The sequence below is a fragment of the Cyrtonyx montezumae genome, unplaced genomic scaffold (genome assembly GCF_038088225.1).
Source record: "Cyrtonyx montezumae isolate F1298 unplaced genomic scaffold, pur_monq_1.0 scaffold_1, whole genome shotgun sequence".
NCBI classification, from domain to species: Eukaryota; Metazoa; Chordata; class Aves; order Galliformes; family Odontophoridae; genus Cyrtonyx; species Cyrtonyx montezumae.
The window spans coordinates 8,835,225-8,862,354 of NW_027071825.1; the positions used below are offsets into that span (position 1 = coordinate 8,835,225).

The 27,130-nt window shown below is 52.8% G+C and overlaps 1 protein-coding gene across 1 annotated transcript in view; it reads left to right on the forward strand.

The window, feature by feature from the left end:
* The window catches only part of ZSWIM5 (zinc finger SWIM-type containing 5), an 81,086-nt gene extending 55,674 nt beyond the window's left edge, over window positions 1–25,412 (forward strand). Inside the window, exons 2-14 of the mRNA XM_065739991.1 lie at window positions 4,266–4,622; window positions 11,356–11,504; window positions 11,957–12,107; window positions 15,671–15,850; window positions 17,985–18,161; window positions 19,549–19,695; window positions 20,482–20,619; window positions 21,030–21,290; window positions 21,394–21,529; window positions 22,188–22,345; window positions 23,490–23,653; window positions 23,967–24,048; window positions 24,168–25,412. Coding sequence (XP_065596063.1) covers window positions 4,266–4,622; window positions 11,356–11,504; window positions 11,957–12,107; window positions 15,671–15,850; window positions 17,985–18,161; window positions 19,549–19,695; window positions 20,482–20,619; window positions 21,030–21,290; window positions 21,394–21,529; window positions 22,188–22,345; window positions 23,490–23,653; window positions 23,967–24,048; window positions 24,168–25,030 — 2,963 coding nt within the window. The 3' untranslated portion in view covers window positions 25,031–25,412. The remainder of the gene's footprint in view (window positions 1–4,265; window positions 4,623–11,355; window positions 11,505–11,956; window positions 12,108–15,670; window positions 15,851–17,984; window positions 18,162–19,548; window positions 19,696–20,481; window positions 20,620–21,029; window positions 21,291–21,393; window positions 21,530–22,187; window positions 22,346–23,489; window positions 23,654–23,966; window positions 24,049–24,167) is intronic.
* The last annotated feature ends 1,718 nt before the right edge of the window (window positions 25,413–27,130 follow it).

Here is a 27,130-nt window from a genome sequence, read left to right on the forward strand (position 1 = left end):
GAGGTCACAGTTACGAGAAGGGAGCAGGTCATGCTGAGGTTTTGCTGGTTTCTGGGATTTGTGATCTGTGACTAGATCTGTAAGTGATGTTGTTTAGGAAAGGCTGAGCAAAATTGGTCAGTCGGTTACGGCAGCAACTCTGGCCTTCCTGCCTTTGAACCACAGGTGCTTTGATGCATACAGCTTGTGTGCTGGCTCTGCAGACTTCTGGTGTCTGCTGCAGGACCTAAGGCCAGTGGTGCATTTCAAGTGGGTTTTGACTGCCCCAGTTTTGCCCTCTGAAGCAGAAACTGTCTTCTCCATCCTTTTTTCAGAGGTTACCTCTGCTCTGGGAGGGCTGAGCTGCTCACTCAAGGTGCGGGCAGAAGGTCTGGGGGGGGTCTCTCACTGGTGGCTCGTGGACTCTTGGGTCATAAATGCATAGTTCTAGCTGCTCTGATAGAGCTGGAAGAGTTTGCAAAGCTCGTCTTGACTGAGTAGATTTAGAGATCAAATAATGTTCCATCTTGGTTAAAGCTACTCTTGCCAAGGTCTTGGTGGCCCTACTGTATCAGCAAAGCTCCGGGTGCTGGGGCTGGTGCTCGGCTTATTGCTTTGTAGTGCTTTCAAAGCCCAAGGGGGTTGGAGTATCCAAGCTCCTCCCAGCCTGTGGGGCTTATAGACTCCAAAGGGGAAAAAGCTGCCCCACTAATGAGTTTAGAAGTGCCACCAGTGTGGATCTCACACACTCCCAGCATACATCCCTAGGGGCTGTTTTAATTTAAAGCAGAGGCACAATATCCTGCAACACTAATGCAACATCAGAGTAGGGACTCTGGGGGCTGATGTGCCATGGCAGGGAAAAGGTCTATGCTCAGGTGTTTTGTCCACGTTGGATGGATAGATGGAATTAGGAAGGAGATGTGCTAATGGTGCAGTGTGTGGCTGTGTTTAGTGCTGTGTTTGTAGTGATTTGCAGTGCTTTCACTGCAGCTCACTGGGTCAGCTGTCCCTGCTCAGCTCCTCATGCACCCTGATTCAAGGGGCATCTACTGGGAAGCATCTGTGGTGGGAGTTCTTTTGGGGTATGGAGGAGCCTGAGCATTTTTCTTGGGAGGAAGCTGGGAGTTAATGAGCCTGTAGTTACCAAGATGATACTTAATTATTTCTTTTCTGTAGCATTCAAGCCCTGGCACTGTCACTTTGCTGGCAGCAAATCAAACACCGAGTTAGCTTATGTTAACTGTGTGCTAGGAATGGAAGATGAAGTCCTAGATAAGCACTCGGCTGTAGGAACTCCTTAAATTGAACCGTGCAGGGGGGATGCAGGGCAAGGCATTTGTTTTTGCTCTCAGCGCTATCCAGACCCTATGTCTGTGTCCAGGGCTGTGTTCCACTTTGCTGGAGTGCCCCACATGCTCCGTGGGATGTGAGCTGGTGGTACGGTGACAGCTGTCCTTCTGCAGGTGTCCATCACCTGCTGGTGACTGTACGTCAGGGATTTGTGCGGACCTCAGAATCAGCTCTGGGCTGCAGAGCACGGCTGGGTGTGGTAGCTATAAGCTGACCTGACGTTAATGTAAATATTCCCAAACAATCCCAAACAATGTTGTTCCCGCGGGCTTCTCTCTCTCCCCCCTCACCGTGTTTAAGTTCTGACTAAGCTTCTGATAAATGTTTTGTGTAGAGTTTCTAGTTTATCTTAACTAGACCTGCCGCTGTGACAGCTCAAATGTAAACTGAAGCTGGACTTAGGGCTCAGATGCCAGATGAACTTGGCTGTCACAGGCATGTTGAATGGCTCTGGTTGGTGTAAAAACCCAGGTTACATGTGGCGAGGACCAGTTATGGGAGAGTACAGCTTTTGGGATGTCCCATGATGTCCTGTGCCTCTGCTGCTGGACAGAGCTGTGTTCGTGCCACAGAGCAGCATGAGTCGAGGTTCTGGACAAATGTCCTCTTGTGGTTTCAGACCACAGTTGATGCAGGAGTTGGACTCAGTGATCTTCATGGGTCCCTTTCAACTCAGGTTATTCTGTGATTCTCTGATTTTCAGGCTGACACCTGTCCAAAGCAGGTTGGTTGGTTGTACAAGCCGAGTTCCTCCAGCCTGGTTAGCCTCAAGTAGGGTCTGGCTTTGGATCCTGATGGAGTAACTCTTTAAGGCGGTGTTTATAGCTTGTAATTTGTCTGGAAGGGTTTTATATATACATGCAAACGGGTGTCCATGTGCATGCATCCATACATTACCGCTCAGGAACGTCGTTTCCAATCCTTTTAACTTGTTCAGAAAGTAAACTAGGGAGAAACTGGCAGCGAGTCGGTGCAGCCTGCCAAGCATTGCAGACCAGAGAAGTGGTAAAACATAAACACTTCGGAGTTTATCCTTGAGATTTACACGGTGTGGCTGCTGAGGTCTTCACCTCCCCAGCAGCCTTCTACTGCGGGTGGTGTGCGAGCAAGAGGGCAGTGCGGGGCCGTCTGTCCATCCGTCTGCCCCTGCCCTCTGAGGTTAAACACCACCACGTTGGATGCTCTGTTGGCCACACAGCCTGAGTTTTGGTCGATGGCTGCAGAACAGGTCTGCTTCCCCCGTACCGTGCGCTAAAGTGAAAGCAGACCTCCTTGACACTTAATCAGATTTGAATGTGGTTTTTGGCGTGGCTTTAAAGAGACTGGCAGTGAATAGCTGGTTTTGATGCCATTTATTAAAAACCTCTGGTAGAATTTGTCTCGGAAAGCCTTTGTGCATGCTGGCAAACGTGCAAGGGTTTGATACAGTTAACGTATTTTAATGTCTCCCACACCCCTCTTCTCGTCTGTCATTAATTGTGGGCCTCTCAGCTGTCTGCTGCCTTTTCTAGGGTGATGGTAGGCTCCAAAGAAACCTCTGTTCAAACACAGCCTAAATGAGGTTCCAGGGGCATGGCGGAAAGCGAGCATCCTCTGTGAGGAGGAGGGCCAGGCTGCATGAGCACCATGTAGGGCTCCACACAGAGATGTGTGCTTGTCGGCTAGGTTTCTTGGGAGGGTCTGGAGTATCTTCACTGCCCAGGGAGGTACTGGGACTAGTCACTGTTCCTGGACGTGTTCAAGGAACGTGTAGATGTAGTACTTAGGGACATGATTTAGTGGGTGATTTTGGTGGTAGTTGGATGGTTGAACTAGATAATCTTAGAGGTCTTTTCCAACCTTTATGATTCTGTGATTCACCCAGCCTTGGCTCCAGCATGAGGTCAGCGGACATTCAGTCTTTTCTCTCCGACTTTATACTTCTTTTGTTCAGTGCATCCACTTTCTTTGTACCCAGAGAACTTTCCCTTCCATCTGAGCCTATTTTTCGCCCTTCACCCACCTTGTGGAATTGTCAGGACATTTTTCACAGTTTGTGCCTGAAGGCACTGCAGCCCCTTACAGCATGGAGGAGGCTGTCAGGAGCACGGCTGAAGGACGATGACATTTGTGCCAGCGATTTGGGCAGTCCCTGAGCCCAACGCACAGATCGTGCTGACAAGCAGCTCCCTGCCAGCTGTATTTTGGAGAGAGCTCACGTGTCAGCAGAGGGCTCGCAGGGGTCGATCCCATCTCTGCTTTTTGTTCTCACTGTGTGGAAGAGCTTAGAGCTGCGGTCGTGCCCTGGAGCTCTGTGCCTGGTTGAGGGAATGAAGCTGGAGCTGCATTGTATTTAATTTTATGTTGTTTGCTTCATCAAAGAAAAGAAAACCTGGCCTTTCTCTGCCCCCTCTTGCTCACGTGAGTTGTGGTGTGAATTCAGTGAGGGGGAGGCGCGGGTGAGGATTGCTCCCGGGAGGGAAGGAGGCTGAGAGACTCTTAAACAAATGAGAACCGAGCGGCTTTGCTCTTCCCCTGTGGTTTGGCTGTTAAATAAACTCACCGAGGAGGCTGACTGCATGCACATGCTGGTACAGAAGTGTGTTTGTACTTGGGCTGGGTTCTAGATGGTAGTGAAGCCAGTGCAGCTCACAAGTCCATTGCACAGACAGTGATGGTACTTGGGTGTCTGTGTGCTTTTTTTTTTTTTTAGGCTGAAGACAGCAAATGCAAGGTAATACGTGGGAACAGAGGAGCCTGAGTGGGTGGTGACCACCCTTTCCCAGAAGACAGATGGAGGGTGCGGGGATTTCGTCCTGGGGTGATGCACTCCTTGAAAGAGTGAAGCAGAAGTGGCCTTTCCTGGCTGTACTCACTTTCTAGAGCTTGCATGAGTGTTTGTGGTCAGCACAACGCTAACGCCACCTTTCCCTCTTCTCCTTTTCCCTTTCCAGGTTTCCACCTCAGTGGGACGGTGACAGAGCCAGCGACTGCGACAGAACCAGAGATGACCTACAAGGTGGCCATCAGCTTCGACCGCTGCAAAATCACGTCAGTGACATGTGGCTGCGGGAACAAGGACATTTTTTACTGCGCCCATGTCGTGGCGCTCTCACTGTACAGGATCCGCAAGCCGGACCAGGTCAAACTCCGTCTTCCCATCTCAGAGACCCTTTTCCAGATGAACAGGGACCAGCTCCAGAAGTTTGTTCAGTATTTGATCACAGCACACCACACTGAGGTGTTGCCCACTGCCCAGAAGTTGGCTGATGAGATCCTGTCCTCCAACTCGGAAATCAACCAAGTGCACGGTAATTCCTTGTTCCTTCCTTGCTGGCTCAGCACGAACCCACATCTTTGGGGCTGGTGGTATTACAGTGGTGGCAGTGGTCATTGTTTTGCTGTGTTTGTTACTGCACAGAGGCAGCAGTGTTGATCTGGTGGTAGAATGCAGGCATTGGTACCACCCTGGTGTTGGCCTTGTGTCCCTGTTCTGCCCTCTGTGTATTTATCCATCAAACACTGGCTTCAACTGGCAAGAAAGGACAGAGCAGGCAGACAGGTGCAGCTCAGATGAGCGTGGAGAACCCAAACGTGGAAGAAGGAAGTGCATTTTCTCCCCAGTACAGAGGGCTATTTTGGGGATGCAGTGCTGGAACAATGGGGAGCATGAGGACACACTGCTTCTCCAGCACGTGGTGACGCTATGTCAGCCTGGCCCTGCATCTTGCTAAGTCAGATGTGACTGAGCCAGCAGGAGATAAAGCTTTAATCTCCATGGGCACTAATTTGCCTGTAATAAATGAGTGCTGCTGTCCTGACCTACTGCACAAAGGCAGTGGAGGATGTTTCCTGGGGTTTTGTGTTTAGAGGATGCTTTTGAACTTCCTCCTCTAGAAGGCACCAGCTGGAGGTTTGTGTCCATCCCAGTCTAGGATATGGTGAGTCCCCCTGGAGTCCCTTGGCCAGCACAAGGCAGTGCTCCTGCTGTGTCCTTCTGAGGAGCCCTGGAGCTGAAGTTACCCTGGCCCTCCAACAATGAACCGCTCTGCACCGCTCCTGTCCCTCCAGCTGTAAAGCGGAGATAATAAACACTTATCTGCTACGGAAGGGCGTTGCGGGGATTAACACATGCCTGTTAGCTGCTCTGAAGATGAAAAGCCCCATATGCAGCCTAAAATAGGATCTGAACTGGTTGCATCCACATGTAGCAGTGAGGCCAGGGGTCCACCTCCATCCTCCTGGGTGATGGCAGCTCTGATCTCAAATGTTTTCCTCCTCTCCCTTTTGCTTTTACCTTTGGAGAGGCTTTTGTCTCCTCCACTGGGCCACATCTGCTGTGTGTATGGTTGTGCTCTGAAATTACTGATATGGGGGCGTTTCCTCATTTTTTGGTGTTAAAAAGAATGAAGAGGAAGAATCTGGTGAGGTGCATTCCCTCACTGAAGCTGAGATTGGGCAAGATCCCGCCTTCGCCATTCTTTGAGGCTGCTTTCTCCCGAGCAGACCGAAGAAAAGCTTTTAAGACCCTGAATATTTATTGCTCTGGAGTCAGCAAAAGGCTGGTGATTGAGGGCCTTACAGAGATACAGATGTTGGCTCCAGTTCAATATCTGCTTCTTGTTTTTACAAGTGGTTTTAAAAAACAAAGCAAAAATTCCCTGTCCTTTCAAACTCGTGCAGCTTCATGCCCTCCAGCGCACAGTTTTGAACCAACAGTGCTGCATGGCCTCACCCTATGGGGAAAGACACTCATCTGACAGCTGTGTGTCAGCCCCACCAGCAAGTGAGCTCCTCTGTGAGCAGAAGTGCACCTCTGACCTCACCCTGGGGAAGGATGCGGTAGATGCGCATTAGGATGCTATCAAACTAATAGATTATAGAATCGTAGAGTCATTAAGGTTGGAAAAGACCTCTAAGATCATCTAGTCCAACTGTCGAGCCAACACCACCGTGCCCATCAAACCCTGTCCCTCAGGTGTCCCACCCCATGGAAGGGAAGGTTCAAAAAAAGCTCCACCTTCAGATTCAGAGTGTGGCTTTGGCTCTTGACTCCTGACAGTGTTGCCAGCTTTTCCCTCCCCATCCTGCCAATAAAGCCCAACCATACGGCAGAGGGGTGCTGTGCATAGAGCTCTGGATGTCCGAGCAATCCAGCAGCTCCACTGGGGGCTCCCACTGGAAGGAGTCCAAGCTTAACCCACATCTCATCTTTCGTAGCTGCAGTTCATGCATTCATTGAGGGTCCCAAATCCTGGGATTCGAAATCTTTCAGATGCTTTAAATAGTGCTTTATGTGCTTACGTGTATGTTTCATGGCCTTGACTGGGTCAGGCCCTTGGGGTCACAGCTTTGTTCACCTCTGGGTTGAGGCCAGGGTGGCTTTTGGCAGCAGCTCTACAACATGAACTAACCCAGCGTGTGCCCAGCAGCTGAGGTTATTGCACCACGAAGCAAGGGCAGCCTCTCCAGAAATGATTATTTTTAACTTCTTTCATTTCTTCCAAGAAGAGGTCTGTTTAGTTTCGGGTCGGTTTTTAGTCTGGTGAATGGAAGGCTGCTCCTTCTGTATGGTTGGGATGAGGTATGGAGGAGCAGATGCTGCAGCAGCACAGGGACATCAATGGAAGTTCAGGTTGGGTAATTAGAAGTAATTTCTTCTCAGAAAGAGTGGTGATGCACGGGCTGCCCAGGGAGGTGGTGAGGACACGGTTCCTGGGGGTGTTCAAAATGTAGCACTGAGGGACGTGGTCAGTGGGCACATTGGGGTGGGGCTGGACTTGGGTGATCGTAGTGGTCTTTCCAACCTCAATGATTCTATGTCCCTTGTGCATTATGAGTGTCTGCTTTGGAAACAGTGCTGCCCTCTCTGTTCAGAGGTGCTCTTTGCTCCCTCTGCAGTGCCCGAGCAGCACAGAAGGCTGCAGGCAGCCTGCGAGCAGGGCTCACAGTAGGGCATGAGACCTTTGCTCCTTGCAGGGGTGTGCATGCCGCGTGCTGCTCTCACGGGCCGCTTTCCTAGAAGGAAATGCAAACTATCCAGTAACGATGCAGCCTCGGAGCGCTGCCAAAGCGCTCGCTCGTTCTCTCAGGGCTCAATCGGAGCTGGGAGCCTAGGTGTGCCTGGCTGTCTGCTTCCCACTTGACCTCTGCATGCTGAAGTAGGTCACGTTTCTGCTCTGTTGGATCAGTGCAAAGGGCAGCGCGCTCAGAGCGCGCGTCTCACGTATCGCCCTCCTCCGCTCGCGGCCTCTGAAGTGGCAGCTTGACATGAGACTTTTGGTGCTGCTTCCTCCCTTGTTTCTGCGTGGCTTTCTGGCATGGCACAAGGCTGCGGGCTCATTACACTAGCCTTTCTGAGGCACAGCCAGGCGTCCTGCAGGCCTTGTGGTGGCCATCTTGTCACCCCGCTCTTCCTCAAGGCACAGGGCTGGCGGGGGTGTGCTGAGGGGCTGCTGTGGTCCTGACGGCACGAAAAAGGGCTGAGAAGGTGGCTCAGGGCCACCTGCCCCATCACACTGAGCCGCAGCTGCTGCTCAACGTGTCACACCTCAGGTGGTCCTCACCTTTCAGGTCATCCCACAGCGGCAGCTGTTAGCGTTGTGTGCTCACCCCTGTTTTCATTGCTCCCACCAGCAGCTCTGTGAAAGCTTATTGCCTGCCTGGGTGAGTTCAGCCTCTGTCCTCCTGGACGCAGTTGTGCACTCATAGGTGAGGTGTGGGGAAAACTGAAGAACGAGGAGTTAAGCTCCAGAATGAATCAGCTTTGGTCTGGAAGTTGTATGGCAGCCATACCAAGGTGCTGCGAGGTTTAACCAGGGTTTCCAGGGGAGCTTCAAGACTTTGCTCCAATGGAAATGATGGGTATTAGAAGTCTGCAGAGCTGTGCCATCGTGTCCCCATGGCCCACAGTGGGACCACAGTTGTGATGGGCATGGGGCCACTGCTGGCAGCTCCTTTGGTCGCAGGAGATGAGGAGGTTTGCTCCCTCGATTGCTGTCAGATGTCCCTGCCTCTTCAGGCTGCCTCCATCCAGTCTGCCTCCACTTAAGAATGGGACAGGAGGCTTGGGAGGCTCAACAGAGCTTGGTTCCTTGCTCCCTCACTTCGCTGCTATTTTTACCCCTTGTTAGAGTTCATTTCCTTTCTGGTGCCTGGTTATGTTCTCTTTGAGGTTTCTGTTGTTTGTTTATTTGTCCATATCCTCCCCCGCTCCCTCTCCGATCTGGGTGGCTCTTCCTTCTCTCCTGGTTTCTATCCAAATGCTGGAGACACAGCCTGGAGGCTTTTGGCAGTGCCATGTGCAGTCATGAGATGGCCGCTCCACAGTTCAGAAGCTCACCAGGACCACGGATGGGTGCACTTTGCTCTCCTGTCCAGACCTACAGCAGGCAACGAGATGCCTCAGTGTGAGCCGTGAGGGTCCCAGTGCTTCTTCAGCCCCAAAAACATGCACCCCTCCGGGAGGGGCTCTGCTTTTCTTCACGTTCCACAGCTACTTTCTGAGCAAGGTGTTACATTTTCCATGTCTGGCTTCATTCCGCTTTCTCCCCCATTAATTTTTCCAGCCCTTGTTTCTCACTCTTTGCATCCCCTCTGGCTGGGTCTCTCCTGGGTGCCAGATAGTTAAGCGCTGAGCCCAGGATGAGGGAGAGGTCTGAGCTGCAGTGATTGATGGCGTTTTTATCTCTGTTTCTACAGCCAGTGCAAATGGGCTTGTGAAACACTCTTTCCACTCAGGATGTATGCTGGTGTTTCCTTAAATCTGAATCCCGCAGGACAAAGATCAAGCACATCTGAAACAGGCTCTTTGGAGCAGGAATGCTGCTATATGAGAAACGTGTTACGCAGGCTGGGGGCTGTGTTACATGCCGTTCCCTGCTAGTTTGGAGCAGAGACATGGAATTGCTCATTGGCTACGTCATGGCATGCCATGGGGACGCCACCACGGTGCAAACGCTGGCAATGGGAAGTGGGCAAATCCTGCCATGAATATTTAAACGCCACACAAATCCTCTTGTTTGCTCTTAAATGTTGATCCAGCTCCCCGGTGTAATTGGGTAGCCCATTATCTGCCTGTTTGTGCGGCATGTGTGGGAATCTGATATTACAACCCTCTGTATGAATCTTTTATGGGAGAGCAAAATAAATTTACGAGTAAACGTGGGTTTTATTTGGAGTGGTGAGAGCTGTGTTGCTAATTTAGCTGTGGTCAGAACCCAAACGTGAGAAGTGCTCAATGTGTTGTGTGGGAGGAGGAGGTTTTATTTAGCTACATGCTTCTTTCCGTGCTGTCTGCGCTTTCTGCCGCGTGCTAACAGTGGGGTTAGCCTGGGAATGCTGCAAAAACACAGGACACAGCCTCTTTGTGCATCTCACTGATCCTCTGCTTTGAGCTGTCCCAGTGCCCTTGATGAGGAGCAGGCTGAGTGTTTGTGCACGGGTCACCAGGCATCTGCACCTTGTAGCTGAGGCTAGATGACCCTGTAGTGGCTGACAAGGCGACCTGGCTGATCTGGAGAGCTGGGAGGAGTGGAGTGGGCAGGCTGCTCTAAGGAGGATATTAAGAGCACAGGCATCTCAGCAACCCCAGCGATGGGGGCCGGATAAGCATTCGTGGCAGACAGATTAGTCATCGGTTCCTGATACGGATAATCACTGCCTTGTCTGCTCTTTATCTGCAAGGGGGAGCGGAGATAAGGATGGACTTGGGGGAGGGAAAGAAGAAGCACGGAAAAGCTGAGATGTGATGTCGTGCTGCCTTACGACAGGGGGGAGCAGGGCTGGGTCACGTGCAGAGCTGGTTCCCTCCTTCCCAGCACAGGGCTGTGGGCGAAAGCGGTTTCCTCTCTGCTGCTTCAGATCCTGTCCCAATTATGTTGTTCTGTCAACTCTAAGTCATTCTGCAGAGCATCCTCTCCCTCCAGCGCGGTACGGGCAGCGCCTAGGGTCTGCTGGAACAGCTCTCAGGCAGCGATTATTAGCAGAAATTAAAGGAATTTTGTAAAGGACATTAAATACAAATAGCTGTATCTTTTTGGGTCAGGAGCACTCTCAGCCTTTGCCGGAGGATCAAAACCCCTCCGGTTGATGTCCTCTCATTTATAAGCCAAGAAGAGACAGTTGCCTCACTAAGCAGACAGTCTGGAGCTGGCTTTCCATGAGCTGCACTTTGGCTCTTGGCTCTGTGTCTCTCCGCCAGTACTGGGGTGTGTACCCAAAGCAGCAGCAAGGAGTAGTGGAAGAAGAGATGGCTGCTCCCCGACCAGGACCCACTGGAGTGTCCTTTTAGCACTTCAGAGTGGGCTCCTGGCCCCCCCACTGGAGCTATATTGCTGCCTGCCCCATGTGCTCATGAAGCTGAAGATGCAGCTAGGAGGTAGAACAGCCCTTGGGGAAAATGGGAATTGAAAGGGGTAAGGAAGGCTTATGGGGATGCATGCATTGTGGGCTTTTTCTTATTGTGCTCTCCATGAGATGAGGTCTCTGCATCCCTCATCCAGGAGTACCTCTGTGAAACGGCTTCCTAGGGTTAGGAAAGGTTTACAGGATCAGCTTTACAGATGCTGAAACAATTCCATGATGCAGATCAGGAGGAGAACCCCAGGCACTCCCAGGAGATACAGAAGGCTCGGGGCTGTGCAGCTGCCATGCCTCACCCTAGGGCTTTGGAGGCAGGGAGTGTAGCAGTAGGAGAGGAATGGCCTTCATTGCTATCCTCCCAGGTGTCACCCAGTGTGCCTTTCACTGGAGGTGAAAGCTGGGCAAGTATAGACCTTGCTTGGTGCTACCCTAGGAGGGAGCAGGAAGCTCTTCCCCTGGGAGTGATGAGCAGGGCTGTAGGCATTAACACTGTGCTCAAGATCCCTCTTAATGGCTGCTCCTGACACCACTGTGGGAGGAGAGCCTGATGTTGTTAGTGAGAGGGGTGGTTTGCTCTCACTTGGGCTGATAACAGAGATGGGCCATTTCTTGCTCTCTGAGATTACTAGCTCTTGTGCTACAAACCCTATTGTCTCTTTTTTCTCTTTCCCTGTCCCCTAGGCGCTCCTGACCCTACTGCTGGGGCCAGCATTGATGACGAGAACTGCTGGCACCTGGATGAAGAGCAGGTCCGAGAACAGGTGAAGCTGTTCCTATCTCAGGGAGGGTACTACGGCTCGGGGAAACAGCTCAACTCCATGTTCGCCAAGGTGAGGAGGAGCCAGCCCTGCTCCCTTTCCTGCTGCACTCTGCGTGGCGTGTCACGTAGCCAGCAGCTCACTGGCTGCCCTGGCACGGTGCCTGTCACAGCTGGGAATCTCTGCTCCAGTGCCTTCTCTCCTGGCCACTGAGCTGGTGGTTGTAATCCGGACTCTGGGTCAGGCTTGGGCTGTCCTGCTCTCCCTGCAGCAGCTCCCTGTGTTCCACACAGTGGTTCCTTGTGAATCAGGGCACTTCCCCCATCTCTCTGTAAGCATGGTGTAGGGAAATCCAACCTGGACACCCAGAGTGAGGAAGCTAGGAGTTGGCATCCGGGTGACTAGGAGTTGGACTTGATGGTCCTTCTGGGTCCCTTCCAACTTGGGATATTCTGTGATTGTCTTAGACACCTTTAGGGGGTCATGGTTTGTTTCACAAAGAGCCTTCTCTCTGTCCTTTCCAGGTCCGGGAGATGCTGCGCATGAGGGACTCCAACGGGGCCAGGATGCTGACACTGATAACGGAGCAGTTCATGGCCGACCCTCGGCTCTCCCTCTGGAGGCAGCAGGGGACAGGCATAACAGAGAAGTGCCGGCAGCTCTGGGATGAGCTGGGTAAGAGCACCCAGGAGCAGCAGTGGGATGAGCGGGGCTGCTGAGACAGCACACCTAGTCCTGTGAGATTTTGGCGCTCTGCCAGAGCTCTCCCTAATTTTCCAGCCAAATCCTGGTGGGACAGCTGGATCAGGCCCAAGCTGCACATTTCGGCACCTTAAACAAAGCAGCTCTTCTCTTGCAAGGAGCTGGGGTTGTTGTCCCGTGTTTACAGCATCTTGAAGTGCGTGCTGTGGTAAGACATGGAAATGGCAATCCCTTGGGGCCTGGAGAAGCCCAGTGTGTTTCTGTGCTTCAGAAGGAGGAAGTCTTGTCCCAGCTAACAAATGGTTTCCAGAGCAAGTGGGAAGGATGGGCAGTGTGGAACCTGGCTTTAAGAGAAATGCAACTCTGGGTAATTCTAGCTAAGCACCTTAGGCACCAGCTCAGCTGGCTAACGACATAATATCATTAGAATAAAACATTTAGGTGACGTGAGCCCAGAGGGGCTCGTTGTGTGTCCTGGGCTCTCCTGGATATGTGGGTGAATAGTTCAACTTGTGTGGATTCTCTGTAAGTCTGAGCTGTTCTGCTGCCTGGTGATGGGAGATGCTGCGTAAAATGCTGGGCCAGCTCATGGGCTGGGACCAAAGGGACGTTGAAGGGCTAGAGAAATGAGTGTGGCTCATGGTCTAATGCCAGATCTGTATGAGGAAGACCTGTGTGGATGGATGTGCTTTGATGTGGAGGAGAGACTTGGGGAAGGCATGTGTAAAATCAGGAATAGCTCATGAAGGAGGTGAGCACAGGCGAACTGAAGGTGTTTCTGTCAGACTGAAGGTGTTTCATGGTGAAGTCAGTTCCATGGGAAACTCTGAGGCTGAAAGTTTGGCAGAGGATGAAAATCACTTAAAAAAAAAAATGGGGAGGAAGGGGCTGTTGACTACAGATGCCACTTCTCTTTCAAGAGGCCTTTGAGTCATAGACTGTGGGAGGATGGGCAGCAGAGTATCTCTCCAAATGTGCCCTGCTCTATGGCTTTCCTTATGTGCCTGTCCCTGCCATGGGAGACTGGAAACCAGGCAGGAGTTCTCAGCCACTGGAGCAGAAACTTCTGGAGTTCATCAGTTGCCATGCCATCAGAGCAGCAGCGTGGTGAAGCCATTGTTTTTCTGATGTAGCTCAAGAATTCCCTCCCTAAAATCACACTGCCCTATATGGTCTTGTCTGCAAAATAGTTGATAACCAGCAGCTGGCTGCCAGGCTGCTTTGGCTTTCAGAACGTCCTTGGCACGGTCTGTCTGCACGGTGGGCTGGGGTTGGAACCTTCTCATGGCAGCACTGCAGGAACAGCATGGATGAAGGGCCAGGCAAGGAGGGATGCCTTGCTTCTGCCTGTAGTTCCCTGGATGGAAATAAACACATGAGCTCTGCAGACCTGATCCTTGCTTGCCTGCCAGAAAGATATTTCCAGGATTTGGAATGGTTGGATACTCAAGAATCCTGGAGAGGTGGCCAAATCCACCACGCCAGAATTTCCACATGGAAGAAAGCAAACACATCTGTGAAACGTGGTTGTATGGGTGTCTAGGCAGGCTTAGATGCAGCAGTTTGCCCAGATCTACAGATGATTGAGATGGTGTCAGCACGGTGCTCAGGGACAGGCGATCAACTCTGTGTCAGGGATGCCAAAGCTGCACCAGCAATGCTGAACGTCATCAGATGGAGAGGGCAGGAGGGGAGATAACCTAAGCCAGATGCTGCATCCAGCCCCAGACATTATTTTGGGTGAGCGTTTAATAATGAGTCGTCGGTTTTAACAAAGTCTGCATCACCAACTTGTGTGGGATTGGAAGATCAGCCCTAAAGAAGATTGTGGATTTATACTGGGTAAAATGTAAAGGATTTTGCAGGATTTCAGAGTTTTAAAAAAAGAAATAAAAGGCATCATTCGCATGTGAGCGTGCTGCCAACTGAGCATCTATTGCCCCGTCTGCTGGGGAGCCAAGGGAAAGACCTGCTGCACAGGGAGCTGTGCGGCGTGGGAGTATTTGCCCTGGCGCATTAGTACTTACGATTAAAGCCTAATTACAAAAAATAGACGAAAAACCAGCTGAAGTGCAGCCTGACCTTAATCTGCCTGGAGACGGGTTTATTTATCTCAGCCACTTGTTTACAGTGGGGAATTTCAGGAGATTAGGCCAGGGAGCGACCCTGTGGGAAACGGGAGAATTTCTTTGATGGTTTGGAAACTTCAGTGCAGGATCTGAGTGCCTGCCCTCCCTGAGGCCGGCAGCGGGGATGCTGGGATGGGAAGGCTCCTGTGACCCCTCCTTTCCACCCAGCCCTTCAATCAAAAAGCATTTTTGTTCGGAAGCTTAGCTTAATCGTGATCTGCCGTTTTGTTCCCCACTTAACCTTCTGCTGTCGGAAAGTTTAGATGAAGGTTTCTGCAGCATGTGAGCAGACATGAAGTCTGACCCAGCTCAGTGTATCAGCTCAGGACAGGAGTCAGTCATGCTGTCACTTGGCCAAAGGGCTCGGAAAACCCAGCTTTTCTATTTCCCAGACTGCTACCTCAGCGCTTTCTCCCCTGAGACAGATGTGAATCCCTCTCCCCAGCTTGTCCCCACCACATCTTCCCTTCTTCAGGAGAGCCTGGGGGCACACTATTTTGGCAGCCAATGGATGCCTTGGAGGGTTCCCAAAAATAGTCTGTGAAGACATGAGGATCCCTATAGGATCACATCTTAGTGGAGCAGTGGGAGCCAAAACTCAGCGGGCGCATCGTGTTCTTGGCTGCGGCGGAGCAGGGGCACCAAGCCCCGTCACCAAACCTCACTGCCTCCCCAGGCTGAGAAATGACTGCTCGAGATGTTATACAACTGCTCATGTACCCCAAAGCTCTGCGTGGCCCAGGACAGAGGGCAGGGCATTGCCACAGCCAAAGCCTGGTGGTGCCATAGTGGTCCCTCCAGTGGGCACCTCTGCTCGTGCCAAGGAGAGCTCTGGCTGCCAGGCCTTGTGCTCAGCTTTGGGTTCCTCCTCTGCGGTCTGGGGGCTGCTGGGGATTAGAAAAAAAAGAAGAGAAAAAAAGAGAGAGAAAGGAAGAAAATACACCAAATCTCCTTTATAAATAGTTGAATGCAAATGGCCCGAAGAACAATGGCAGATGAAATAGCATTCTGAGCGGGCTTTAAAGCGCTGGGAACGTGGGTAGGATCAAAATCAGGTTAGTCTTTGGAGATACAGACTCTGCAGCTTGCCAGGATGTTTTTAAGCACGCTTTGATGTGTAGTTCAAACAGTAGATTTGTCCTGGCAGACAGAAGCACTCACAAATTCATACACAGCCGGTCTCCTCTTCCCCCCTCCCCACTGTCCCCCATCTCATGAGATTATAATTTAGCTTCATTACAGAGGAGTTTTACTTTTATTTGAAAGCTGTCTAAATCCCCCTCCTGGGTCTGTGCATTGTGCTGCACTGAGTTTACAGATGCTGAGGAAACATTGCAGGCGGTGGGAAGGCAGCAGCCAGCAGTGCCAGGGAGCGTGGCACATCCCTCACCTCTTGGTTTTCTTTAGGGGCACTGTGGGTGTGCGTCGTGCTGAACCCTCACTGCAAGCTGGAAGAGAAATCCTGCTGGCTTCGGCAGCTGCGCAAGTGGGGTGAGATGGACGTGTGTCCCCTGGAAGATGGGAATTACGGCAACGAGCTTCCCAACATCACCAATGCGCTCACGCAGAGCTCCAGCCACAGCCAAGGTGAGTTCGGGCTGGGGGAGGAGGAGTCTGACAAAAAAATGTGTTTCCATAAGGGGGAGATTCTTTGGTTTGAGGGGATTGGGGTTGTGCTTTCAGAAGTTTGCTTCTCGCGAGGTTCTGGGTGGTGCTGCTTAGAGGAGGACAGCTCGTGCTCGGTGCTGTGCTCGTGCAGACCCAGCTCGGCGTGCTGCTGGCACATGGGCTGGGCAGGCACCGAGTGCTGGCTTGAGGCTGCTCCCACTGACGTCAAAGGGAAGCTCACCCTGGGAGCAGTTGGACTGTGATGGAACGCTTTGAAAAATTCACCCCCCCCAGAACAAATCCCAGCGCAGCACAGGGCTTTGAGGAGCTATGGGGCTATCAGCCAGGCTTTGCATTCCAAGGCTGATTTGGGGGCACACACGTGGCCCTGGTTCTGCTTCCTGTGGTGGTGTCATCCCTGAGCAGATTGGCATCCTGTGCTTTCCTGGTCACTGGCACTACCTGAATTGGCATGGAGCTGAGCTCTGAAACCTGTGCTGAAAGGTGGAAGTGGCTCTGAGGGACATGGTTAGTGGGCATGGTGGGCTGGCGGTTGGACTAGTAGGGGATCTCTATGATTCTATGAAAGCAAGGAGCAAGATGGAGCAGAGCCCCATCCTTTGGCCCAAGATAGACCTTAATTGAAACTCACTGCTCTTGCAGTGTCTCCATCTGCTGCATGAGAATTGGCCGTGGGTGTGTTACATGTAGCCATGGAGCAAACTGCACCGTGCTGCTGTCCCCGGCCGCACGCCAGGCTTCCCACGTGCACATGGCCCGCCGGGAGCAGCTCGCTTTACAGCTGGCCTTGCTCCAGGGCTGCATGGCCAGGGCTGCCCGGTGCTCCCAGCCCCGCTGCTCTTCGCGGCAGATCACGTTCTGGGACGTGCATGCGGTGTTTCCGAAGTGCCTGGGATGAAAACAGAGCTGGGAGGTATCCCAGGGCTGGTGGTTGCGGGTATGCAAATAGCGCGGCCAATTGCTGCCAGCTCCCTTTATTACTGTCAGGCAACGGCAATGAGCCGGAATCCTTCCTGCCCAGCTCAACCTGGCGGAGGGTCGGTGCTGTACGCACAAACACTTGTTCAATTTCTGTCCACCTCGGGATGCCTGCAGCATTCAGGCTAATTGCTTGTTGCCATCGCTTGCAGAGCGTGTTTACCCAGCCTCCTGGCTCAGCGCTGAGCGGAGCCCTTTGTTTTCCCCTTCCCGACACGTTTATCTGCGGGACCTCGCATTGCGCTGCCATCGGGGCTCCCTGTTTTGCAATGCACAGCTGCTTTTTGCCCTCCTGTTCCAGCGTGGCTGGGCGATAGCAGGAGGGCTGCAGACAGCCCAACAAAGCGCCTGGCTGCTCTGTCTGGATGGGATGAAAACCTCCTCCTGCCCTGCAGCTCCCAGACGGGAAGCGAGCGCTACCTGCTCCCGCTGTCTGCGGGAAACAATAGCCCAACAGGAGAACAATAGCCCAGCAGAAATGTCAGCTAGGAGAACCAGACCATGCAATTGCTAGATACGTCAGAGAGCAATAAGCAGCAGCTGGATTTGTTGCAAGCCTCAGCCCTGTTGTATAGGCAAACCTCTGTGTAGAGAGGGGCCACATGGATGGGCATAAGTCTAGCAAGCAGGCTGTTCTGCTTTTTTTCTTCCATTAATACACAGCACGCCTCATTAATGCATTAATATGTAACGAGCTTTGTTGTTTTGGGTTGCATACAAGCATTCAATAGCTTTGAAAATGTCATTTTGTTGCAGAGCAGCTGTGTGAGGGAGCACAACCATTGCTGCAGGGAAGCAGTGGGATTCAAGACAATGGATGCGCTCTCCTTCCTTCCCAATCCTCTTGCACACGCTGCGGTGTTCACTGGGGAGGCGATGGTCCCCCCCACTTTGCCCCAATGCTAATGACATGCTCAGGGCTTCCCTTCAAGCCTGTTAAGTTGCAGTGTGATCCTGGGGCCAAGCAAAGGGTTTGGTGGGCATGGTGGCGATGGGTTGGTGATTGAACTGACGACCTTGGCAGTCTTTTCTGACCTTAATGTTTCCGTGGTTCCATAAGGTGCAGGAGGGTGCTGCTGCTGCCCCAAGGCCCTGAGCATTTTTCTCTTTTCAGACTCGCTGGCCAGGCCCAGACGAACCGTGTTCACCCGCGCCATCGAGGGCTGTGACCTGCACTGGCAGGACAGCCACCTGCAGCGCATCATCAGCAGCGACTTCTACGTGTCCCCTGCCTACCAGCGGGAGGGCGAGAGCCTGCTCTTCAACGCCCAGGGGCAGCCGCTGTGGCTCGGTAAGCATCCAAGCGGCAGCCCCAGCATGGCCTCGGTGGGAAGGTTGGTTTGCTTATGGAGAAGAGCCACCTGAAGCATCAAAGGAGATTTGCTACCCTGCGTCCTTGCAAGGCTCAATGTTGTAAATTGAAAATATCTTGACAGCCTAAACTGACTGACTCCAGAATGAGAAACAGGAGCCTTTGTACTTCTGGAAGTGTAGATGCCTCATCCCCTGTGCAAGGGAGGGGAATGTCCAGATATTGAAAGGCCAAAGCCCACCACTGTTCTCTCCTCTGCTGGCACAAGTAGAGCAGGAGAGGATGTTTCTGCTCCAGGATGGGTTTACCATAGCAGTTGTAGGTGTTGACATGGGGCTGATGCTCCCTACGAATGGGTCTATGGTAGATATGACAGACATATCTCCCTTTCCCTGGCACAGATTCTGGTGAGCATAGCTGGTTGATGCAGTCAGCTTGATTTTGGATTTAGTGCTTTCTTTGGTGCCCCTTCAGGGACCTTGTGCTGGGACAGGAGTGAGGTTTGTCAGCAGCTTGCATGACAAATTCATCAAGAAGTTGAATATTTCATTCATTTAGCAAATGAAAAGAGTGAACAACAAGAAGCTCTCTCCTAGATGTGTTTGTTCTTAAACCTCTTCCTCATGTTCCTTGCTGGTGACCTCTGGGATGTGGAAACCTCATTTGTGGAGGTGGCTGTCTGCATTTCCAAAGCTCTCTGATCTCCTCCAGGAATAGAAATGATCCTTCTGCCATAACTTCAGATCTTCTGTGCTTGCCTTTTTTTTTTTTCCCCTTGGTAGGACATTTTGCAAGAAAATGGGATTTTTGCCGCTTGTTATGTGGCATGTCATGTCATCTGCTCCTACTAATTTCTCACTCAGTCATAATCCTCTCCACAGTTGGTTGTGATTTCAGGTGAGCAATGAGCAGCAGGAGCAGATGAATTTCTAGGCAACTTTGAGTCTTGGGGTTTTCACACAACTGTTCCTAATAATAAAACACCAGGTAGGAGGGCTGCGGAAGAGAAGATGTCTCTGTGGAGCTCACTCCAGGCAGCCGTCACAGAAGCAGTTCAGAATGTCATCCCAAATCTGCCTGTGTCCCCAGAGCTGAACGCACTCTGCCTCTGCTTCCACTAGTTAAGGTTTGTGTGAGTCAGGATTTAGGGGCTGCTGCAAGCTGGACATGGGGGGAAGTCCCGTGAGTATTCCCAGCCAGGTGCAGTGGGAGAATGAGGACATTGCAGGCTTGGAGCGGGGTGTGGGGGAGATGAGCAGAAGAAGATGCCCTGAAGCCTGGTGCTGTCAGGTTCTCTTCCCCATCATCCCCTGTATTTCTGCTCTCCCTTGGCTCAGCCCGCCCTGTGTCTGCCCTTGCCTTGCAGAACACGTCCCGACAGCCTGCGCTCGGGTGGATGCCCTGCGCTCCCACGGCTATCCCCGAGAGGCTCTGCGGTTAACCGTTGCCATCATCAACACCCTGCGACTGCAGCAGCAGAGGCAGCTGGAAATATACAAACATCAGAAGAAAGGTATCAGCAAAGGGGCTGGAGAAGTGTCCCACCAGGGCTGTCCCAGGTAGTGGGGAAGACTCTCAGAGGTGGGGCAGCGCTTTTGGGACTGTGTGCACCCAAAGGACAAATGGGCACACCCAGTTGCTTGGGCTAAACTGCCACTGTACCCGTACAGTAAGGACACAGAGATGCCCAGGGACACAAGCTGTTCCTGCTGTCTGGTTGTGTGCATGGATCACACAGGTGATAGCAGGTGATGCTGCTTGCCAGCAGCACTGCAGGAGCTGGCTGCTTGTGCTACCTCCATGCTGCATTTGCTGAGTAACACGAACCAGGAGAGCAGACCAGTGTCGCTCATTTTATGATTGCAGTTGGCACAGGGCTGGTTGCTGCAGTGCTGATGGTGGCTGGTAGCTCCTCTGGGCCTTGCTAGCTCAGCCAGCTTGAGAGCATGCCTTCCAAATCATTCAGGCAGCCATTGCTTTATGGACACCCATATGTCCTCCTGGAACTGAGGTTAAGCCACTGCATCTCCTCCAGCCTTTGGGGCACCTTTTTGTACTGGGTACCTGCTTCCCATGCTGTCTGAGTGCCCTCATGGTGATCTGCTCTGATCTGCTCATGGCCCTTGGAAATTTCCCATGGCCCCTGGAGACATCCCTGGTCATGGTTCCCTGGAGGTACCTGTGTCCCCAGCCCATGGGGTAAGAAAAGCCTCTAGCCTTAAAGATCTCTCTGGGTAGAGAATCCATCATAAATTTCTCACTATTAATCTTTTGGGTTTTTTTCCCTCTTCTTTTTCAGAGCTGTTGCAGCGAGGAGCAACCACCATCACCAACCTGGAGGGCTGGGTAGGCCACCCTCTGAACCCCATCGGCTGCCTCTTTCTCACACTGACCGAAGCTTGTAGATTAGAAGAGGAAAATTGCCTTGAAATCTCAGGTACTGAGTGCTCCATCACTGTTTGCCAAGCAGCTCCAGCTGATCCTGGGCATAATGCTTGGCCTCGGGGCTCCTGAGCTCCACGCTTCCTCGGTCCCCAGTCCTGGGGTTTGCAGCAGAGCAGGGCAACTGCTTGGCAGAGGTGGGCCAGGATGTGCCAGTCTGTGGGAAGGCCCCGGTGTCAGCTGTGTGTCCTCTTGCATGTGTCTCAGGGCTCCTGTGTCTTGCAGTCGAGAGCAAGGAGAACGGTGAAACCTCACATCTCCATCATTTTTGGGTAACCAGAGGCAGGCAGCAAGGGAAGAGTTGGGTCTTGCTTCTGAGTTGGAAAGGTTTTTTTTCTCAGCCCTGGTTCTTCCACCTAGGGAGGCTCCTCTAACTCTCTTTTGTACTTCTCCCCCTTCTTCCAGACACTGGGGACACCAAACCTCCTGTCTACCAACACGTGCCCGTCACAACCGGCAGCCAGGACAGTGGCGAGTCCTACCTGTCCCTGGCCTTGGAGGTGGCCCTGATGGGAATGGGCCAGCAGAGAGTGATGCCTGAAGGCCTCTATGCCCAGGACAAGGTGTGCCGCAACGAGGAGCAGATCATAGCCCGTCTGCAGGACCTGGAGCTGGACCCAGTGCTAGTGCAGACGCTGAGGAAGCAGTGCATCCTGCTGCTGGAAGGTGAGGGCATCTCTTTGGGGTAGCAAAGACAGGTTTGGGGTAGCTAGATGCTAATGCTAACGATGCATTTGTGATAATGATGGCCAATGGGCTTTGCTTCTAGGTGGCCCATTTAGTGGCTTGGGAGAAGTGATCCACCGTGAGAGCGTCCCTATGCACACCTTTGCCAAATACCTGTTCTCTGCCCTGTTGCCCCACGATGCTGACCTGGCATACAAGCTGGCTTTGCGGGCCATGAGGTTGGTGCACGACTCATTCAGTTTTTTGTTCTGGGGAGAGCAGAGATGTCTGACGCTCCCTTTATCCAGGGACGCGTTTCCTTTGTGCGAGCCTGGGATTGGTGACACTCAGGTCAGGAAATGGGAGTGTGGAAGGGCTGGCATGGTTCTGCCACTGCAGCAGATGAAGCAGGGCTCCTGCTCTTTCCTTAGCTTCCTGATATTTTCAGGCTTTGGAATATCACCACTCAGGCAGGTAACCAAAAACCACTGTAGAGGCCCTGGGGAAATGTACTGCTGCTTCTGATCATAAATGGGCGTCTTAAGGAGAACCAGATGATGCAGCCAGGAGTGCTATTGAACGCTTCAACATGAAAGCAGCACAGAGAGAGGAGGGCTTTCTCTTTTTCTTTTTTTTTTCCTTTTTTTTTTTCTTTTTTTTTCTTCTTCCTGATGCCTGTGTTTTTCCTTCCAAGTTTATAAATCACTTAACGGATCATTCTCCTCCTTTCAAGTAGGTCTGAGATTGATCCCCGTGCCCATGTGGTGTGCATGCAGCCCCTGCACATGCATGGCAGCAGAAGGCTTTCAGAGGCACTGCAGGATACAGCCCCCTCCTCACCCCCCATCACCACATCCTGGGACTCGTCTGACATTGTCTCTTCTGTTCGTCCTTCAGGTTGCCAGTGCTGGAAACCACAGCCCCATCTGGTGATGTGACTCACCCCCACCACCTGGTATCGGTGGTCCCCAGTAGGTACCCACGTTGGTTCACCCTGGGGCACCTGGAGTCGCAACAGTGTGAGCTGGCATCCACCATGCTCACAGCAGCCAAAGGTTGGTGTGGGACCAGGGGTGATGGAGGGGTAGCTGCCCAAGGGCTGGGGAAGGATTTGGTGGGGAGCAGTATTGCAAAAGTGATGGGGAGGGGATCTAAGAGTGCTGGAGAACTTGGTGTGGGGAGCACCCAGCTCCCCTCCAGAAGTGGGAAGCCCTTTAGGGTCCTCTAGGATGTGGGTGATGAGACATAGCTGCACAGGAAGTATTTTACTGGGGACAAGCTTCCGTTTGCCCAAATACTGGCAGACGGCAGCATAGAGCCTCCTTACCCCATCCCTGGAGGTGCCCAAGGGCAGATTGGATGGGACCTGGGCAGCCTAAACTGGTAAGGGGTAGCCAGCCCACAGATTGCCTTTAAGGTCCCTTTCAACCCAACCCATTGTATGATTGTCTCTGTCCTGTCCTCCTCCACCTCTCTGCTTGTCCAGGGCTCGTAGCGTCATGCCCCTCCTTGCAGATACCTGGATGGAAGTGGCTTGTCCTTAGTTTCTCAGCCCCCCATTGGGATGAGAGCTTTATGCTGGGGCTGCAGAGCTGACAGATTACATCTGTTTCTCCCGCTGTGTCTTTCCCTGGGTGTTCCCCCGCCGCAGCATGTCCCAGTGCGATCCTGTGTCCTCGCAGCGTTTCTCACCCACGCCCCCACTAGCCGTTTTCGGGAGATTTGGATGCTGGTGATGGTTGAAGCGGCTGCTGTGGGTGGCAGGCGATATATTTAGCTATTAGTCATCTGAGATGTCTGTGTGTACCCAGGTGCAGCTCTAGGGTTTTCACATTGCTGTGAGTTTTTTTCAGTTTTCTTTGCATGAGGCTTATCTGCTCAATGGGTGACTATGGGAGTAGAAACACGAATCTGGATCAAGACAGGATGATGGGGCATGTCTGCATCTCTGGGCTTTCCTCGCACCAGAGGTCCCTCTCCCCACCCTGTGTCCAGCAGGCTGACAGGAGGGGCTGATGTCCTCTGCAAGGCTCTGAGCTGGGGGTCCATGCTTGGGGTCAAGTCAGGAATCTGTGCAGGGGTCAAATGGTTTCCAGGAAAGCATTTTGATGTTATGGCCAGCATACCCTGGGTGACACAGTAGAGCTGGATGTTGCTGGGGGGAGGCTGAGCCATGTGACCATCCTTGCCTGCATCCAGGGGACATGCTGCGTCTGCGCACGGTGCTGGAAGCCATCCAGAAAAACATCCACTCCTCCTCCTTGATCTTCAAGCTGGCCCAGGACGCGTTCAAGATTGCCACACCAGCCGACAGCAACTCGGACACTACACTCCTCAACGTTGCGCTGGAGCTTGGGCTGCAGGTATGGGATAGCGTGGGAGATGCTGGTGGCCCTTCTGCCCTACTGACTGTGGTGATGGTCTTCCACCAAGCAGGTGGTCCCCCATGGCACACAGGGATCTCATGGAAGGGGGTACATTCATCTCCTCATGGCCTTGAGAGGTAGAACTCAGCCTCTGCTGAGGTTTGGGGCCAGTTTTGCGTGAGGCAGCACCTGAAGGTCTCACAGGGTAGATAGTGAGCAGGGCCACGGAGAATTTGAGGGAGCACCATGGTGTTGGGTGGCCTCAGTGGATCCCCACAGAGTTGAGGGTCACGCTGTGTTTGCCTCGCAGGTGATGCGCATGACCCTGTCCACCCTCAACTGGCGGCGGCGGGAGATGGTGAGGTGGCTGGTGACGTGTGCTACGGAAGTGGGTGAGTGCCTGGCCCGTAGGTGGTGGAAGAAGAATGGGCACAGGGGAAATACAAATGCAGCCACTTAACGTCCCTGGGCTTGAGTGTGTGAGCTCTCCTGACTCCCGTGTCTCTTGCAGGAGTGAGGGCTCTGGTGAGCATCCTGCAGAGCTGGTACTCGCTGTTCACCCCCACGGAAGCCACCAGCATCGTGGCGGCCACGGTGATGTCCCACAACACCATCCTGCGCCTGAGCCTGGACTACCCGCAGCGGGAGGAGCTGGCCAGCTGCGCCCGCACCCTGGCCCTGCAGTGTGCCATGAAGGACCCGCAGAACTGCGCCCTGTCCGCCCTCACCCTCTGCGAGAAGGACCACATTGCCTTCGAGACCGCCTACCAGATCGTCATCGACGCCGCCTCCACCGGCATGACCTACACCCAGCTCTTCACCATCGCCCGCTACATGGAGCACCGGGGCTACCCGCTGCGGGCCTTCAAGCTGGCCTCGCTGGCCATGACGCACCTCAACCTGGCCTACAACCAGGACACGCACCCAGCCATCAACGACGTGCTCTGGGCCTGCGCCTTGAGCCACTCCCTGGGCAAAAACGAGCTGGCGGCCATCATCCCGCTGGTGGTGAAGAGCGTGCACTGTGCCACGGTGCTGTCGGACATCCTCCGCCGCTGCACCATGACGGCCCCAGGGCTGGCCGGCATCCCCGGCCGCAGGAACTCGGGGAAGCTGATGTCCACCGACAAAGCGCCCCTGCGGCAGCTGCTGGACGCCACGATAAGCGCCTACATCAACACCACCCACTCGCGGCTCACCCACATCAGCCCGCGGCACTACGGGGAGTTCATCGAGTTCCTCAGCAAGGCCAGGGAGACCTTCCTCCTGGCGCAGGACGGGCACATACAGTTCGCCCAGTTCATTGACAATCTCAAACAAATCTACAAAGGCAAGAAAAAACTGATGCTGCTGGTGCGGGAGCGGTTTGGGTGAGCCAACGGTTTGGGCAGGGTCCGGCCGCAGCACGGGGACTCGGGAGAGAAGAAGGAAGGAGAGCGGAGAAGACCTTCCCCCGACCGGCAGAGGCTGCTCCGTTCCGTTCTTCTGTTTCTTTTTCTTATTTTATTTTATTAATTTTATTTTCTTTCTCGGATTTAACCATTTCACACGCTGAGAGGATCCAGAGATTCCTTGGGCACAAACCAAAAGGCAACCACGGGAAAAAAAAGGATGGTTTGCTCAGCCCCTGCCCTCCCTTGCCAATACCAAAAGCTAACCTGGAAAATCTAATACCTCTTTCCTGAAGGAAGCGGTCGCTGGAGGGATCGGAAGGTTGCAACGTGCAAAAATCTTCAAAGTTATGTTGGGGGGGGGAGGGGGGGAAGAAAGGAAGGAAAAAAAAAGAAAGGAAAGAAAAGAAAGAGGGAAAGAAAATGAAAGAAAAGGATGAAAGAGAGAAAGAGCAAAGGAACCCGCAACACTAGAACCTCATGCGTCACCAAAAGCGATGGCTTTGCAGAGCGCTTCTCCCGCCCGCCCGAGACATGCAAACTCCTCTATTTGTGAAGATACTTCAATAAAAACAAGTTAAAGTAACTGTTCTCAGGGATTGCTTACTAAAAGTAACACAAAAAAAAAAAAAGCATTTATGATACTGTAAATACTATAGTATATGTGTCAATTATTAAATTGTAAAGTTATAATTATTTATAATTCTGTCTTTTATTTGGGGGATACTTGAAATTGTCATGGGCTGGGGGGATTATTTTTATTATTGCTATTATTATTATTATTATAACTATTATTTAAAAACAAAACAAACAAAAACCACCACAACCACAGACAAAAAGAGGAGGAGGCACACGAACATTCTCAGGTTTCCACGGCATCGTCGGCAGCAAGAAGGGTGTGGGGGGAGGAGGATGTCCGCACTCAACTGGGAGCACTGGGACGGACAGATGGACGGACAGAGGGAGGAGCAGCAGCCTAGCGCTTGAGGACAGCGAAGGAAGGGATGAAGGACTCTGTGGGGTCGCACACGGACTCCAGCTCCCGCGTGGCAGAGGACGGCGCGGGAGCAGCGTGGGCACCCACTGGACATCACCCAGCTCTTCGCCTTCGCCCCACGGGCGCCCACGTGTGAGTGCGAGGTGCGTGGGTGCGTGCGTGCCTTCATCCTGGGGGGAATGGGGCTGCCTGGGGGCGGCTGGACTCTCCGATCCCATCCCACTGGGAAGGCAGGGATGGATGCTCGCCCCGAGCCCGCAGCGGAGCCTTCGGCCCCCGGCCGGCAGCTCTGAGGTTTTGCTTCGTTATTTCTCCGACGGGTTTGGGAGGGCTGGGGGGGGCCAGGGCCAGTCTGGACAGTGACTTGTAGTTAGGAACGTGGGCTAGTTATCTGCTGTCTGGTTTGACTTTAATTTTTTGGAAAGTGACTTTTGTCTGCGCTCTGGCCAGGAAACCAATTGTACTCAATATCTGTCGCCACCGAAATAGCATTCTTCAACCAGTCTGTTTCTCTTCTTTTTTTTTTTCTTTCTGTTTTGTTCTGTTCTGTTTGTGTGCGTGTGTGTATGTGTGTGTGCGACCTCTTCATCTGATGTTTAATAATAAAAGGGATGGACATTATCACACGTATGTACTGTGTTTCTCTGAAGGCAAAGGGATCTCCAGGCAGCCCAGTGTTGCATGCAATGCTGCAAGCACGGCACATCCCTGGGGTACGCAGCATCTCAGCACCCCCCGTGGTACCCAGCACCCCAAGAGCCATGCCTAATCCAGGATGTGATTCTCCACCGTGCTCAGCCCACCCCACAGCTGCCCCGGAGCGCAGTGAGTGTGCTGTGCTGTGGGATGTGGTGTTGTATCCCCAGGCTCAGGGTGCTGCCAACACTCAGCATCACTTTCTGCAAGGGGTGCTGAGCCCCAGGCACAACTGCCCATGGAGATCAGAGATGAGGAGGTGCGTGGCTGGGGGATGCTATCTGCTGCTACTGCAGCCAGCATGGCAGCATCTGGTGGTGCTGGTGCCTGGAGGGTGCTGCGTGTGGCTGGCTGTCTCCAGGTGAGTCCTGCCAGGTGGACCACCAATTC